The 13,480-nt window shown below is 38.0% G+C and overlaps 1 protein-coding gene across 5 annotated transcripts in view; it reads left to right on the forward strand.

The window, feature by feature from the left end:
- The window catches only part of aff2 (AF4/FMR2 family, member 2), a 104,484-nt gene that overhangs the window by 55,685 nt on the left and 35,319 nt on the right, over window positions 1-13,480 (forward strand). For all 5 annotated transcript variants that reach the window (XM_029164480.3, XM_029164479.3, XM_029164477.3 and 2 more), the window contains exons 5-8: window positions 3,009-3,053; window positions 6,138-6,224; window positions 7,329-7,365; window positions 8,527-8,587. In XM_029164480.3, coding sequence (XP_029020313.1) covers window positions 3,009-3,053; window positions 6,138-6,224; window positions 7,329-7,365; window positions 8,527-8,587 — 230 coding nt within the window. The remainder of the gene's footprint in view (window positions 1-3,008; window positions 3,054-6,137; window positions 6,225-7,328; window positions 7,366-8,526; window positions 8,588-13,480) is intronic.

Raw genomic sequence — 13,480 nt, forward strand, 5'->3', positions numbered from 1 at the left:
CTTGATCAACGTTGAATCAACGTTGTACATCAACGTTGATTTACCTTTTTAAAATGAACATAGAATCCAATGGTCAACCATAATATGATGTTGATTCAACTATGATTCAACGTTGAAATCCCTGCTGGGAGATATTACATTAAAGGGTGGGCAATGGACTATCACAAAAAAAAATTACTATAGTTAAAGCCATGTTATCATTAATTATCATCATTGTCATTATCAAGCAGATAAAGATGCTAAATTTATTTATTTATTTATTATTTTTTTCCAGTATACAGTATGCTTCACTTTTCTATTTAAAATAATCAGCATTTCTGTTAGAACACTTGTCAGATGACGTCAGACAAACTTTTTTTTAATTTTTTTGATAAACATATTTATCAGTTTAAAAGTCACTATGGGAATAAAGATTCTCTAAACAATGTTTTAATATTACCGATGAATAATGAATAATGACTAAATGTGACGTGAAAATTAAGCTCCCAACACTGTAGTTGCCCAGCTTTATTATTTTATTGCTTTCCCACTAATTGTTTTGGTTTTTCAGCGCTCAGCATTACTGCCTCTCTCTACTCTCATTAGTGTCATTGTAAGTACTTGAACCAAACAGCAGTAAGACAAATTTAGAATCAAGCTTGTAAACATACAGTGAAACCTGCAATAGCCAAACCGAAGGAAAATTTCTCTTACGGTAAATACGTATCTTGAAGAGTGCCAAACAGCATAATGTTCTTTCCTTATTATGTTAGCCTTTAACGGAGCCAAACATCATTTATTATTTCTGCAAAAGCATAAGGGTTTTGCCCAAATTCAAAGTAAGGCTTTTTTTCATGTTGTCATTAAAAGACAGGCAAGTCTTCTACGTTTTGGGTTTTTATGTAGCTTTGAATGTTTTGCTGGAAAGCTCACATTTTCATCCTCCCACTCTGGTTTCCTGTTGACTTACTGTCTAATTAATGTCATTTAGATGTGGAGCAATGTGCTTTAGTTCATGTGTAGTAGACATTTGGAGGGATTATTATTGGTGAGCAGTTTTGACCCTGTCTGACACACGCACACACGCACACACACACACACACGCGCACACACACATACACACACTCACACGCGCACACACACACAGTGTTTAAATACACTGTGCTTTTATTTTTATGTTGTTTTTTCTCTCAGTTACTGAATCTTTCCACTGTGTAGCTGAGGTTATGGTGCTGTAACATGTCAGACATGAGCTGTACAGTGAATTGCTTTCGTTCAGTTTTTCTCTCAACCTTTGTCGTGCGTCTCTTTCTTCTTTAATGAGCCTGTTTGTTGGATTGATCCAAGCCAAGACCAGGCCCAGAGAACACTTTATTCTGTTTTCAATTACTTCTTGGAAGCGATAATTCGGCAACGGACATTTGTTCTCGTGTCTTGTAGGCTTTAGTTAACAAAGTGTGTCATGTGTTTCCAGCAGCAGAAGTAATGGTTTGTTTGACATAAATAGAAAAGCAACTCTGTAGTTTGCGTGAGCAGCAATGTGAACTTTGGATGAACTGAAAACAGGTCCAAAGTCCATGATATTCTATACTTTTTTTCTTTCTCACAGATTTCCATGTTTGACAATAATTGTTCATTTGCTTTTATTTTTCATGACCATTTAAGTGATATTTCAGTAGCACACCTGGTTAAATGTGGCCCTGGCATTATCATGTAAAGGACAAAGCTGAGCATCTGCTGCTGTGTCGCTTCATTCATTAGCTCACAGTTCAATGCAAAAGCCTTTATTGACAAGGGCACATGTTAACACAACAGTCTGAAGCCATTGAACTGGTAAATTCAATCAGTGTTGTTGTGTATGACTCCACCAGCCTATTTGTTTGTCTTTAAATAAAATCCTAGTTAGACTGAGATGGCCTTATAGCTAACAGTACATGGGCCAAACCACAGGCATTCATGGCTTTTTTTGAACTGAAATATCTCTAAATGTCCCAACATCACATTTCAGTGCCCACACACACAAGCCACACAGACACAAAGATATAATGAGGAGGATATATATAATTCTAGCTATATTTATAATCGTAAACAACCAAAATGGCACGTATCTTAACTACAGATGCAATCAGTGGGATTTTGGACTATTTCAAGGGGACATTTAAAAATAGATTGTTTTGCACCAGACAAAACATCCATGAAGCAATAGTGAGTCGCTACAACAGGTTTTCTAGACTTAAATTCTTCTACTTGTTTACAGCATCAAGCTGTGATTAAACCAGACACTGGAATGAAGAGGTTGCTTCTTTAATATATAATGGAAGCAGCAGTCAATTCTATGCTCAGCTAACAAATGTTACAGTTTGGCCCTTTGGCTGAAGGCGCGTATGTTTTGGTTTGTTTCTGTTTGTGCGCTTTCACTATGTCATTTCCTGTCTCAGACCAATCACAAACAATCACTTACACCTGCTCCACATACTCTGTATATGAGGACTCATCACACTCTCTTTTCATTGGTTTGTTCTATGTGGAGTAAGTTTGAAAGTCCTAAAAAGAAAAAACAATGTGTATTATTCTAGTTCGTCAAAATGCAAACAATTAGTTGACCAGAACATTATTAACTTATTAGATAACATTCATTTTGCATATTAAAGGTTCCATTTAAATAAAGACAGCATTGATACCCTGGTATTCTTTTCCTATTAAAAATATTAGATTTCTTGTTAGCACAGTAATAACCTTACCTTACCTTAATAATAACCAACTTTAAATTATTTACTCAGTACATATAAAATAAAAGGACCTATATTTTAACAATATATTAAAACATTTTAGCCTAAGATCTGACACCTTAGACAAGAATAATAATCTTGACAGAGGATGGCTTGGAAACTGTCACTCATATGTGGTTTGGGTGAGTATTTGCATGTTGTTCACTGTGACTTTTCCATTGCTCTGCTTTGCTGTTTAACATGTAATTTAATGCTATAAATAGTGTTGACGTCTCTTTGTCTCTGCTTTCTCTCCTCCAGGTCAGCCTGCCAAATGACTCCAGCTGTGTTGAAGAGATTCTGCGGGTCTGTTGCATGGACGTGCGCACACCCACAGACATAGAGACACACACACACACACACACACACACACACACACACACACACACATTCTTGTAGTTACTGTACATCAGAGTGAGGCCCTCCATTGACATATTGCCTCCCCTAGCCCCTTACCCTAACCCTAACCAGCACAACTGAAGGCTGACGTCTAACCCTTGCTCAAACTCAATTGTAACCTCAGCCCTAAAATCACATTTTAACCCTTAAACAGGCCTTCAAAGAAGTGAGGACCGAAAAAATGTCCTCACTTTGGTAAGAAAATACGTTTTGTGGTTCTCACTTAGATGCAAGTACAGGCACACACACACACACACACACACACACACACACACACACACACACACACACACACACACACACACACACACACACCACAGAGTAATTGCACTGATTATCAGCTGTTTTCTGTTTGCTCACTGGGATCTTTGTGGGTCTCCTGTGTGTCTGATTTTGTGAAGAAAGCATAAAGGAAAGGGAGACAAAATACCAGAGTGAACAAAATGCAGTGAGAGAGAAAAAAGAAAATCTTATGGCTCAGGCCAGTGATTATACAAGTTTTTTGTTTCGGTAGATGACTTTATGCAGAACACTCTTGCACAGTTTCTTCTCTCCTTTATCTTCCTTTAATCAACTGTATGTTCCTCTCTGCCTCATCTTCTCCTATCAGCATGTCATCAAAAGAACATCATACTTTTTTGCCGTTTTCATCTTTCTTTATAGTTCTAGAGTCTTTGCTTACTACAGTATGTTGCTTCAGAGCAATGTGAAAAAATTCATTTTTTCACAAATTTGTCTTTGAATTCAGAGTATTTGCAGCTACTGTATGAAGACAAGGACATTCTCCGACTGTATGCCAGCTTACAGTATCTTTTCCTCTGCCCATTCCTTCTGTCTTCCTCTTCCACTTATTTCTATGGCTTCCCTCTGCTCTGTCGTCTGCGCTGCCTCTCCATTTCTACGTCTACTTTATTCTCTTCATCTTTCTGTGCCCTCTGTCATTCACCTCTCTCTTCCTTTCACAAATCAATATGCTGGCCAACAGGCTGTGTGACAGATAGTGTGCTGTGAGCTGCATGAAAGGCCTTTGTCAATAATATTGGTGCACTATTGAATTCAGTCTGTGGTTTTTAGCCGTGTCAAGTGGAAAGATCAGGGAGTTCAAAATGTGAGGTGAGGTGAGTCGGAGTGGAGGCCCGCAGTTCATTTTGCTCTTTCTGCGATGACACAGCTACAAGTTGGTTGTCACAGAAATGTTGACTTGGATGTTGTCATTGTTTAGGGTAAAAGCATGTATCAGAGATACTGTGCAGAGAAGAAAAGCTGCTAAAAGTGAGATTTATTGAGGGAGTGAAGTGAGTAAGTGAATATGGAGCAACCCAATGGCGTGATTTAATGGATTACTTGTTCTCTCATAGACAAATGTGTGTTAAGACTGTATTTTAGCATCTAAGAGAGATAATTAGCACCTCCAGAGTTCACTATAACACAATTACTATTCTTTTATTTTCCTCTACCTAATGGATCTCAGAGTGTGCTTTTAAGTAACATAATATTTTAATAGTATTGTGTAAAAAAGGTTGTTTCACTCAAATTAGTAGAATCTATGTAGTGTAGTTTTTTTTTTTTGCTTTTGTTAAGTTTTTTTTCTTCTGCGTATGTGTTTCTATCATTCCTCTTCTAATCAGATTTTGTTGAAATTAACACCAAAGTCTACTGTACTGTTATCTGTGTTAGCTTCATGACTGCAAAGACAGAGGGGCTTTCCTGATTAGAACATGATACCCTATAACTGGAAAAACACAGTGACATGTGGGTCTGTGTTAATGTGACAGACTGAGTAAATCGCACACAATGCCAGTAGTAACACTTTTATAGAAACACACACACAAACACTACAAGTACATACACAGGCACACACACACACACCATCAGGAGTACCGTCTGTCAAAACGCAGGAACTCTTCTCTGAGGGACATGATGATGTCACAGAATTGTTGCCTAGCAACGCACCATATGTGTCAGGCCAAGTACGTCACGACTACAAGGAGGGCACACACACACACACACACACACACACACACACACACACACACACACACACACACACACACACAGATTTTAGCACTGTTAAACTATGCATATCAACATCTTATACACACCCTTATATTCCTACAGACACATCAAACTATGACTCATGTGATGATAATGAGTCATCCACACCAGAGGGGGTAAAGGCTTGCATGATGGGAAATTGTGACGTCATTGACCTTTTAAACATAGACCTTTTGACCCGTTGACCTGCCGTTTGGCAGATATGTCAGTGAGCGTAAATCTTTGTTACAATTTGACAGACTAATGACTAATACTGATGTTTTTGGAGCCTTGTTAGGGATAATTTGAGTTCAACCTTCTACAAAGCATCTGACTTTGTAATGGAACCAGTGACTAAGACTGTCCAGAGTACAGTATGTGAGAGTGGGAGGTTGACTGCTACCTTATGGGTAAATCTTACAATAACCACATTGCATGTCCCACTGAGAAGCAGCCAATAACTAAGAGGTTAAATATGGGACGCACACTCTTGCTTATCTCGACACCTAATTAAAGCTTCTGCACACTTAGACTCCAATTCAATTAAGTAGGTTGCAAATAGAGTAATAGAAACTGAAAAAGCTGCTGCTGCTGCTGCTGCTTAGCTGTAATGCAGTTGACTGAGGCCAGCTTTTATTTTGGTATGCTGCACTTAGTTCACTCAGAGTACACTGATCCCTGGTGTGCCACCAACTCCCCATGCGCCTCTCAGTTTAACCTGTAAGTTATAATAGTCCGTTCCAATTGAGATAGTTCAGCACAACCTTGATTGAATGCTGACTCCACTCCTCTGCATCAAAGATGTTGTATAAGCAGTCTCTGCTCCCATAGGCTCAGCTCCAGCCATCATTGATATTCACCTGGCACTTTTCACTTGAGACCAAATGTACATTTAGTTTTAATTGTATTCTTTCCTTATTTTGCGCTAACATGACACTACTGTGTGTGTGTGTTCAGGAGATGACACATTCCTGGCCCCCTCCTCTCACAGCTATACACACTCCTGGGAAGGCAGATCAGACCAAGTTTCCCATCCCAAACAAGGTTAGTATAAGTTTTCTTCATTTAGCAACAGTTAAAATTGCTAAAAATTAAATAGTTCACAAAGTGTATCTTAACCTCCTCTGTCACTGAAAGCCTTCAGCCTGCTGGTAAAATTAATCATGGCAGTCACTGCTGTGATAGAATCTGATTATTTCTACTGCAGCGACGCAACATTAAATGTTGTTTGTATAATTATATGTTGTCCACAATTTTGCAAAATTGTCTTTGTAGCTGATTTGTCAGGTGAATGTCATGCATCCACAGACTGGGGACTCTACTGCATATGGTATCATCTCTTCTTTGAGCTGTGTGTCTTCTTAATAATATTAGTAAATGAATGCAAAAATGCCAAAAGACATCCTGTATTTTGAGTTCTGTTTTCTTAATCCTTGTTCCTTAATATCCAAACAAACAGCAGTGGCATGGAACAATTATTTTGAAGTGTGTTTTAAATACCAAAGGTTGTGATTAAATCCTTTACAGAAAGCTTGAGAAATGTCATCTGCAGCAGTTTAAAAAAAATGACATTGTAGTAGCACCCAGACAATTTGACAGGAGATGTTTCAGAGGTGAGATGCAGAGAAGAACAATAAACAACTCAACAATAGGTGACGAATTGCCCCCTCAGATCACTTCTACACCTGCTCTTATAAGAAATATGTCACCTTGTGAGGTAAATAGTGGCGATATTTGTTACTTTCAAACTAGCGTAAATGTTGTATTGAGCATTTATCTCAGAAATTGCAGTAATATTGTGAATGAAACAGCAGGTGGTAGATTTCGACTTTCATGAATCACTCTTAGTACGCTAAACATCTCAGTGGTGTTGATGTCAAAAGACAACGCGGTGTAAACACAGAGGCAGTAAATCTGACCCAGTAGTTAATGAATTAGCAAAGACTTCGCTTCCAGCCCCCAGCGTCACACTAATCCTGCCAGCGAGGTTTAAGAATGAGTCGGAGTGTGGACGCAGGGAGATGAGAGGATCAGAATTTTGTGTAATGGCGTTGTTGTACTCCTGTGAAATCAATAATGGCATCTGTTGGTTTATTCATTCAGCTCATCTCCCTTTGGCTTTCTCTCTCCATTTCCCCCTCTCTCTAGGAGTCACAGCATGTGACCTCGGGCTACAACACCCAGAGTAAGTTTCCCAGCATCGGCACTTGCACGTGTGTGCTCAGTGATAATTAACAGCAGAGAGCCCATAAAGGCAGTTCCACCCAGAAGAAATGTGAGAAAAGCAGCTGATGTTTAAATGAATTCATAGTCATGATATGATGTTACTTTCAAAAGCCTTGCTTTTATCCAAACACGTAATCACGCAAGCGTGATTTTACACACAACTCGTGTGGTTTGATTGATCGCCCAGTCTATTTATTATTAAGAACACAAAGGACACTCACTCAGAATTAGGATGTGGCTTCTGAAATACACCCAACCGTGATTCGCTTCCATTCATGGACAATTACACCCTTGAGTCATTTATCACCAAGCTCACACTTAATGGAGGAGAGGAACACAGTGTGTTCATAAGGTGATAGAAGCGAGCAAGTGGAAATTGACACAATTTTTCTAGATTTTATTAGTAAACACTAGGATGCATTTTCTCTTGGTTTAACTTTTAGAACGAAGATTTACTTTCCTTTGATGTACTTTACACTACAACCCAATAAAGTTTGTCTAGAGATAATTAAACTATACATCTACCAAGGGCTTTTAGGCAGATTTATTACACATTAACAAAAGATAACTAACAGGCATATATTCATCCTAGTGAAAATAAAAGGTTGAAGTTGCTTGAGGTTAGAAAAGATTATAGATTTTTTTTTTAAAGTTACCAAAGACATGAGGAGTGTTACATTGTTGTCTAAGCCTCACCACAACCTTTCTTTAACCTTCATCAAAGTGCTATCCGCTTCTGAAGCTGTCCTTGCACACTCGGACCTAAAGAAACGTTTGTGAAAAACATTCATGTTGGAAACATCACATGATGGAAACATAATTTTACAGAGACTGGAAACATGACTGAATAGAGCACATTTCAGTTAAAGAACATCTGCTTTGTGCTTCTAGCCCAAGCTCATGTTACCAAAGTAGAGAAAATCACACACACATTGTAACAGCACTAGAGAGAGACTAATGTTTTCCAGTGTGACTATACAGTAGTAAAGCACACATATACAGTGATGTGAGTCTGGCTGCTTGTCAAACACTAACCAGCAAACACATACTCACACAACTCAAAACAGGATACATAACAGCAATTAACAGCAATGCTTAAGTGTCCCCTCTTGTGTTACAGAGCGATGTGCTGTATCAGCTAACAAGCCTGCTGCTAAACCACCAACTGCACCACAGAAGTCGTGAGTATCTCCCACCCTCCCTTACACACACACACACACACACACACACACACACACACACACACACACACACACACACACACACACACACACACACACACACACATATGCAAACAGTGAATTTCTGACCCACTGCTACTGAATTTGCCTTAAGGTAAAATTAAGCTTGACTGGATAAAATTCACTGCTGGTAGGAGGGAAAAAAAAAAGATTGTGCGGATCAGAGCAGAAAAGTGCAGCTACATTAATTTAACGTGAGCCAGGAGCACACTGCAACATCTCTGGCTGCAGCCCACTTCACTCACAGAGCTGGGCAGGATTCATGGCAGGGTGAGATTGGAAAGCGAAATCTTGGCTTGTAAATCTGCCTCACGGCCCTGATATAGCACGTGCTTCACCACAACAAGCTCAATGATTTGTTTTAAAGATTGGCAGTTTGTTAACCCCATCCCCTGAGCACTTATTGCTCAACTATAGCTTAACAACTGTATGTACTGCAGACCTTCCAGAGCTACAATCACTGGGGCAAAAGTGTAGCTGTGTACTCAGACATAACCTACAGTACAAATGGGTGAATGCCTGTTTTGAACAGAGTATTTACCGTTTCTTCCAATGAGATGTCACATTTGACAGGTAGCACTGGCTGCTGACACTGGTAGTAATGATTTCTAACAATAGCTCAGGATAAGATGTGTAGGTGCATGTTTATCCAAAAGCAAACAGGCACATTAGAATTAAAAGCACAAAAAAGCCCTCACGCAACCAACATCAGTATTAAAAACTAACATGCTGCTGTTTCCCTCATGTACAAATTGAGAGCACAGATGCTCATTCTGGTTGTTAATGTTCTTTTATATTATTTACAGTAGATGTATGAGAATCCTCCTGTTGTCTTATACATACCAGATATTGGTCACATAAGAGATGACTTCAATGTAACCAGACAGAACTTTACCCCTGAAAATGTTTCAATGAACTCAGAAGCGACTCTTTATTTTTGCTCATTAATTGTAAGAAAATCAAATGTACTGTTGAATTTAATTTAGGATTCAATAATTAATAGTAAGGCATTTTAACCAAATGAACCTACAGTGAATCTACAGTACAGGTAGGATGTAATTGTAAACCAGAAAATCACATCTGTAAGGTAAAAAGAAGGGAGGATATTGCGGCTACAGTAGACCACAAAGCAGTGCACACGACCTTACAGTTGCCCTGTCATGGTAAATGTCTTAATGAAGGATTTAGCATCAAATTCAGCAATGGCTCTGTCACCCAAGATACCATATACTGTAAATGTACTGTAAAGTGGTATAGACAGTAGTATGACTTTCTTCTTCTCGGCCATAAAAAGGTTGATTATGGGATGGGTGGATACAGTAGTTCATCCTCTAAAATTTCTTCTACACATGATGCCCGTTACCACTAACGAATGGTTTATAATTAAATACATGTTAATTGTGATTAAAGCAAACTTTTAAATCGGAGAGAACGTGTGGCAAGAACGTGTGGTTAAAACATAAAATCTGAAATACATGATGGACAGACGGCAGCAACGATGAAGCCCATAGTCATTTGTTTGCTGTAAGTGATCTGGATGGGGTGATTACATTCCAGGACACCACGCTAGCGCTCATTTCCTCCTCTCTGACTACATATACCATTTAAATAGTTAATTATATCTCCATTAGGCTGTTGTCTGCTGGAGCTACAGTGCCTTTTGTAACTTATTATGCTATTGTGTTTCCAAAGCTGATAAGCCCATTTCTTTTGATTACTATTGTGTGCCCTAAGGTGTAATTTTTCCCATTGTATATTTACACATAAATGGTCTTTGTTTATTAGGGTGAAATAATTGTTATTGGTAAAAACAATGCCTAGTTTCCTGCAGCTATTAATCCATTCTCTGTTTTTACTATGATGCCAACCGGCGTAAAATGTTCCCCATAATGAACAGCTCTACCTTGTCCCATTCAAGAGTAATTGTGCTTTCCACGCTAATCGCTGTATTCTTTACTAACTGCGTTTGACTACTGCATAAAACCTATTCAATAGTAATACTTCTTAAATTAACCATATTCCCACATAATAAATACATGAGAGAAATGAGGGTAGAGTACAGAACACAGTGTACTTTAGTGCTCCTCTTTCGTTGTGCTCTGATCCACTTACGTGAGGATCAGACACAAATGTGTAAGTATGAACACATGTTTGTAACAATAGTGCTTCATGCAGAAAAAAACACTGTGGAAGATGGAGGACTTCAAATACCTGCGCTGATCCATACATGTTGGCATCACTACACCGCATCAGTGGCACTCAGGTTTTATTCATTCCTTTAATGTCTATCCATTTGTGGTCCCTAACATTTTTGCCTCCTTTCCTCAGTGTGTTTTTTCAGTCCCTTGTTACTGTATCAGTTGCATATGTTCTGGCTAAAAGTGAAGTGGTTTTCTTTTCATTGTATGTCTTGCCTTGATGAGGCCTCATCTCCCAGAAGAATTTCAAAATAGCCACAATTTCATTTATAGTATTTTTTATTGGGGTCTCACCTTATAATATTATACAGCTATTATAGTGTAATGACTTACATAACTAAATAGAAAAAAAATCCTAATGCCCATATTGAAGGAATAATCGGAAGCCAAGTTTTTTATACCTAACCACATGCTTCCATGTTTTTAATTACCTGTTGCTGAGGAAGTGTGATGAGATGAGCTATACACAAGTAAACAAACAAACAAAACATTTACCTGTGCACTGTACAAATCAATAAACAATCCTCTTTCACATGTTTAAATTAACGTATTTTGGCACAGCGTTTGCTCCTTTGCTTTTTATTTCCATTTTTCATTCATTTCTTTGTTTCTGGCTTAATGTCAAACACATCACAACCACAGGCAGAACTAGGCAGAACCATGAATTATTCTAAATAATTTTTGCAGGAGCGTGGACAGAAGTCTAATGACAAAGCCAATATTTAGCAATTAATTAGTTTATTTACGCATTTTCTAGAAGATGTATATTTCTATGAGCATTTAAATAATTAATGAAATGCTAGCAAACATGGCTGCATAGATTTTATTTTTTTCTAAACTAATACCAAATTATTATCTGAGTTCTAACTCTTACTATCTCCTACATTACACAGTAAAATTGTGACTTAAATGTGTAATTTGCAATAACTGAGCCTTAAAATGTTTTTCAGGATTGATCCTAATGAACTGTCTGAAACACAAGTGTAGGTGTTAAAGTTAAAGTTTATACAATTTGCTTGCACGGTGACATACTAATAATGACATAAACCATTTATGCAACACATACTTTAGCATTAACAGCACTGGCCATATCCTTTCTGTGAGGAAGATCTTAAACTAAAAAACAACAGCTTTTCATGTACAGGGACAATTGAATGGAAAATTGAAAAATGTTTATAACTTGACTTTTGGCAGTTCTCTAGCAATCAAGCTAACTTTAGCAAATAAGCTCTGCAAACTCAAACATGTACAGTACATTCAAGTTCTGCGGAACAGGCAACAGTTGCACATGAGAAAGGTTCAAAACAATGTAAATTTAAACATACCATGATATTTGCAGGGTGACACAAAGACATCCAGTGCCAGTTTGCAATGTCACAAATTCCTCTGAAGAGAAAGAAAAGTAACTACTTTGTAAGATGGGGGAAAATTCAAACTGGACGATTGTTTCAAGCATGTGGGCTCACTAGTTGCTTGTATTCCCATGATGCATTGCAAACATATTGTAAAGTGCTGTTTACTCTCCTCAAAATATTACTGTAGAAAACTGGTAAAAGACATTTCACAAAAAGTATGTACAGCAATGTACTGCATTTCAGAATTACAGAAATATACTTTAGAATTTTATACGTAAATTAACAGCAAAGCCTAAGCGTGTATATATATATATATATATATATATATATATATATATATATATATATATATATATTGGTATTAGGCTTATCATAGCTAATACCAAAAAAGAATAATGAAAAGGGCAATTAAGAGCATTTGCACCTATGATGCTATGCTTTCTAGACTCTGCACATCATAAAAGCTTTAGTCTGTAGCTCATTTATATATAACTGCTTTCAGTCCAACCACTCTCTCTAGTCAGTCTTTATGTCCCTCTCTTTATCCCCTTCTGTCCTCTTCTCCCCATCATTATCATCTCCATCTCACTCACAATCTCCCTCACTCCATCTGTCCCCTTCTTATGAAATAAAATATGAATCCATTATTCATTCATTCATTCATTCAAACATATCTATCATCGGTGCATGCTGCACTGTGCCCCTTATCTGCAAAGCTTCTTCTTATTGTGCTTCCGTTATTCGCGACTTGTACGGTCCCATCTGAAAACACCACAACACTGGGGAGTGTTTTTAGCAGTGCAAGTACAGACAAGAGTGGTTTCGTGTGGCAGTAAAAATCCCTTTAGGGGATTCTTCTGTCATAACAATAGCAGTGGCAGCTTAAAATAACAGCAGTTTGTGTGCAGGGTTTATATAAAGCAGTAAAACACAGGAACTTGCCAATGCACAGCACATAAATACTGAATAATTTGTGTGGTATAAGGCAGGTGCTGCTATAAGGGAGGTCATGTTATTGACTGTGTCATGTATATCTTTTTCACAGCCTGTGTATATTTACTTTATATTGTTGTTGTAAATTTGACCATAACACACAAACACACCAGACGAAACACAGGGAGAAGCAGAAACACCTGAAACATCCACGTACGGTCCTGACTGATCAGTACTGACCGATCCCTGACGAGCATGTCCTCTGTTTCCAAGGATTTCTTGGCTGTAGGTCAGTGCTTGTCAGACTGAAAGTTTCCAGGTGAAAAAACAATCTGGCTGCACTCTCC

This window comes from Betta splendens, chromosome 10 (genome assembly GCF_900634795.4).
Source record: "Betta splendens chromosome 10, fBetSpl5.4, whole genome shotgun sequence".
Lineage (NCBI taxonomy): Eukaryota > Metazoa > Chordata > Actinopteri > Anabantiformes > Osphronemidae > Betta > Betta splendens.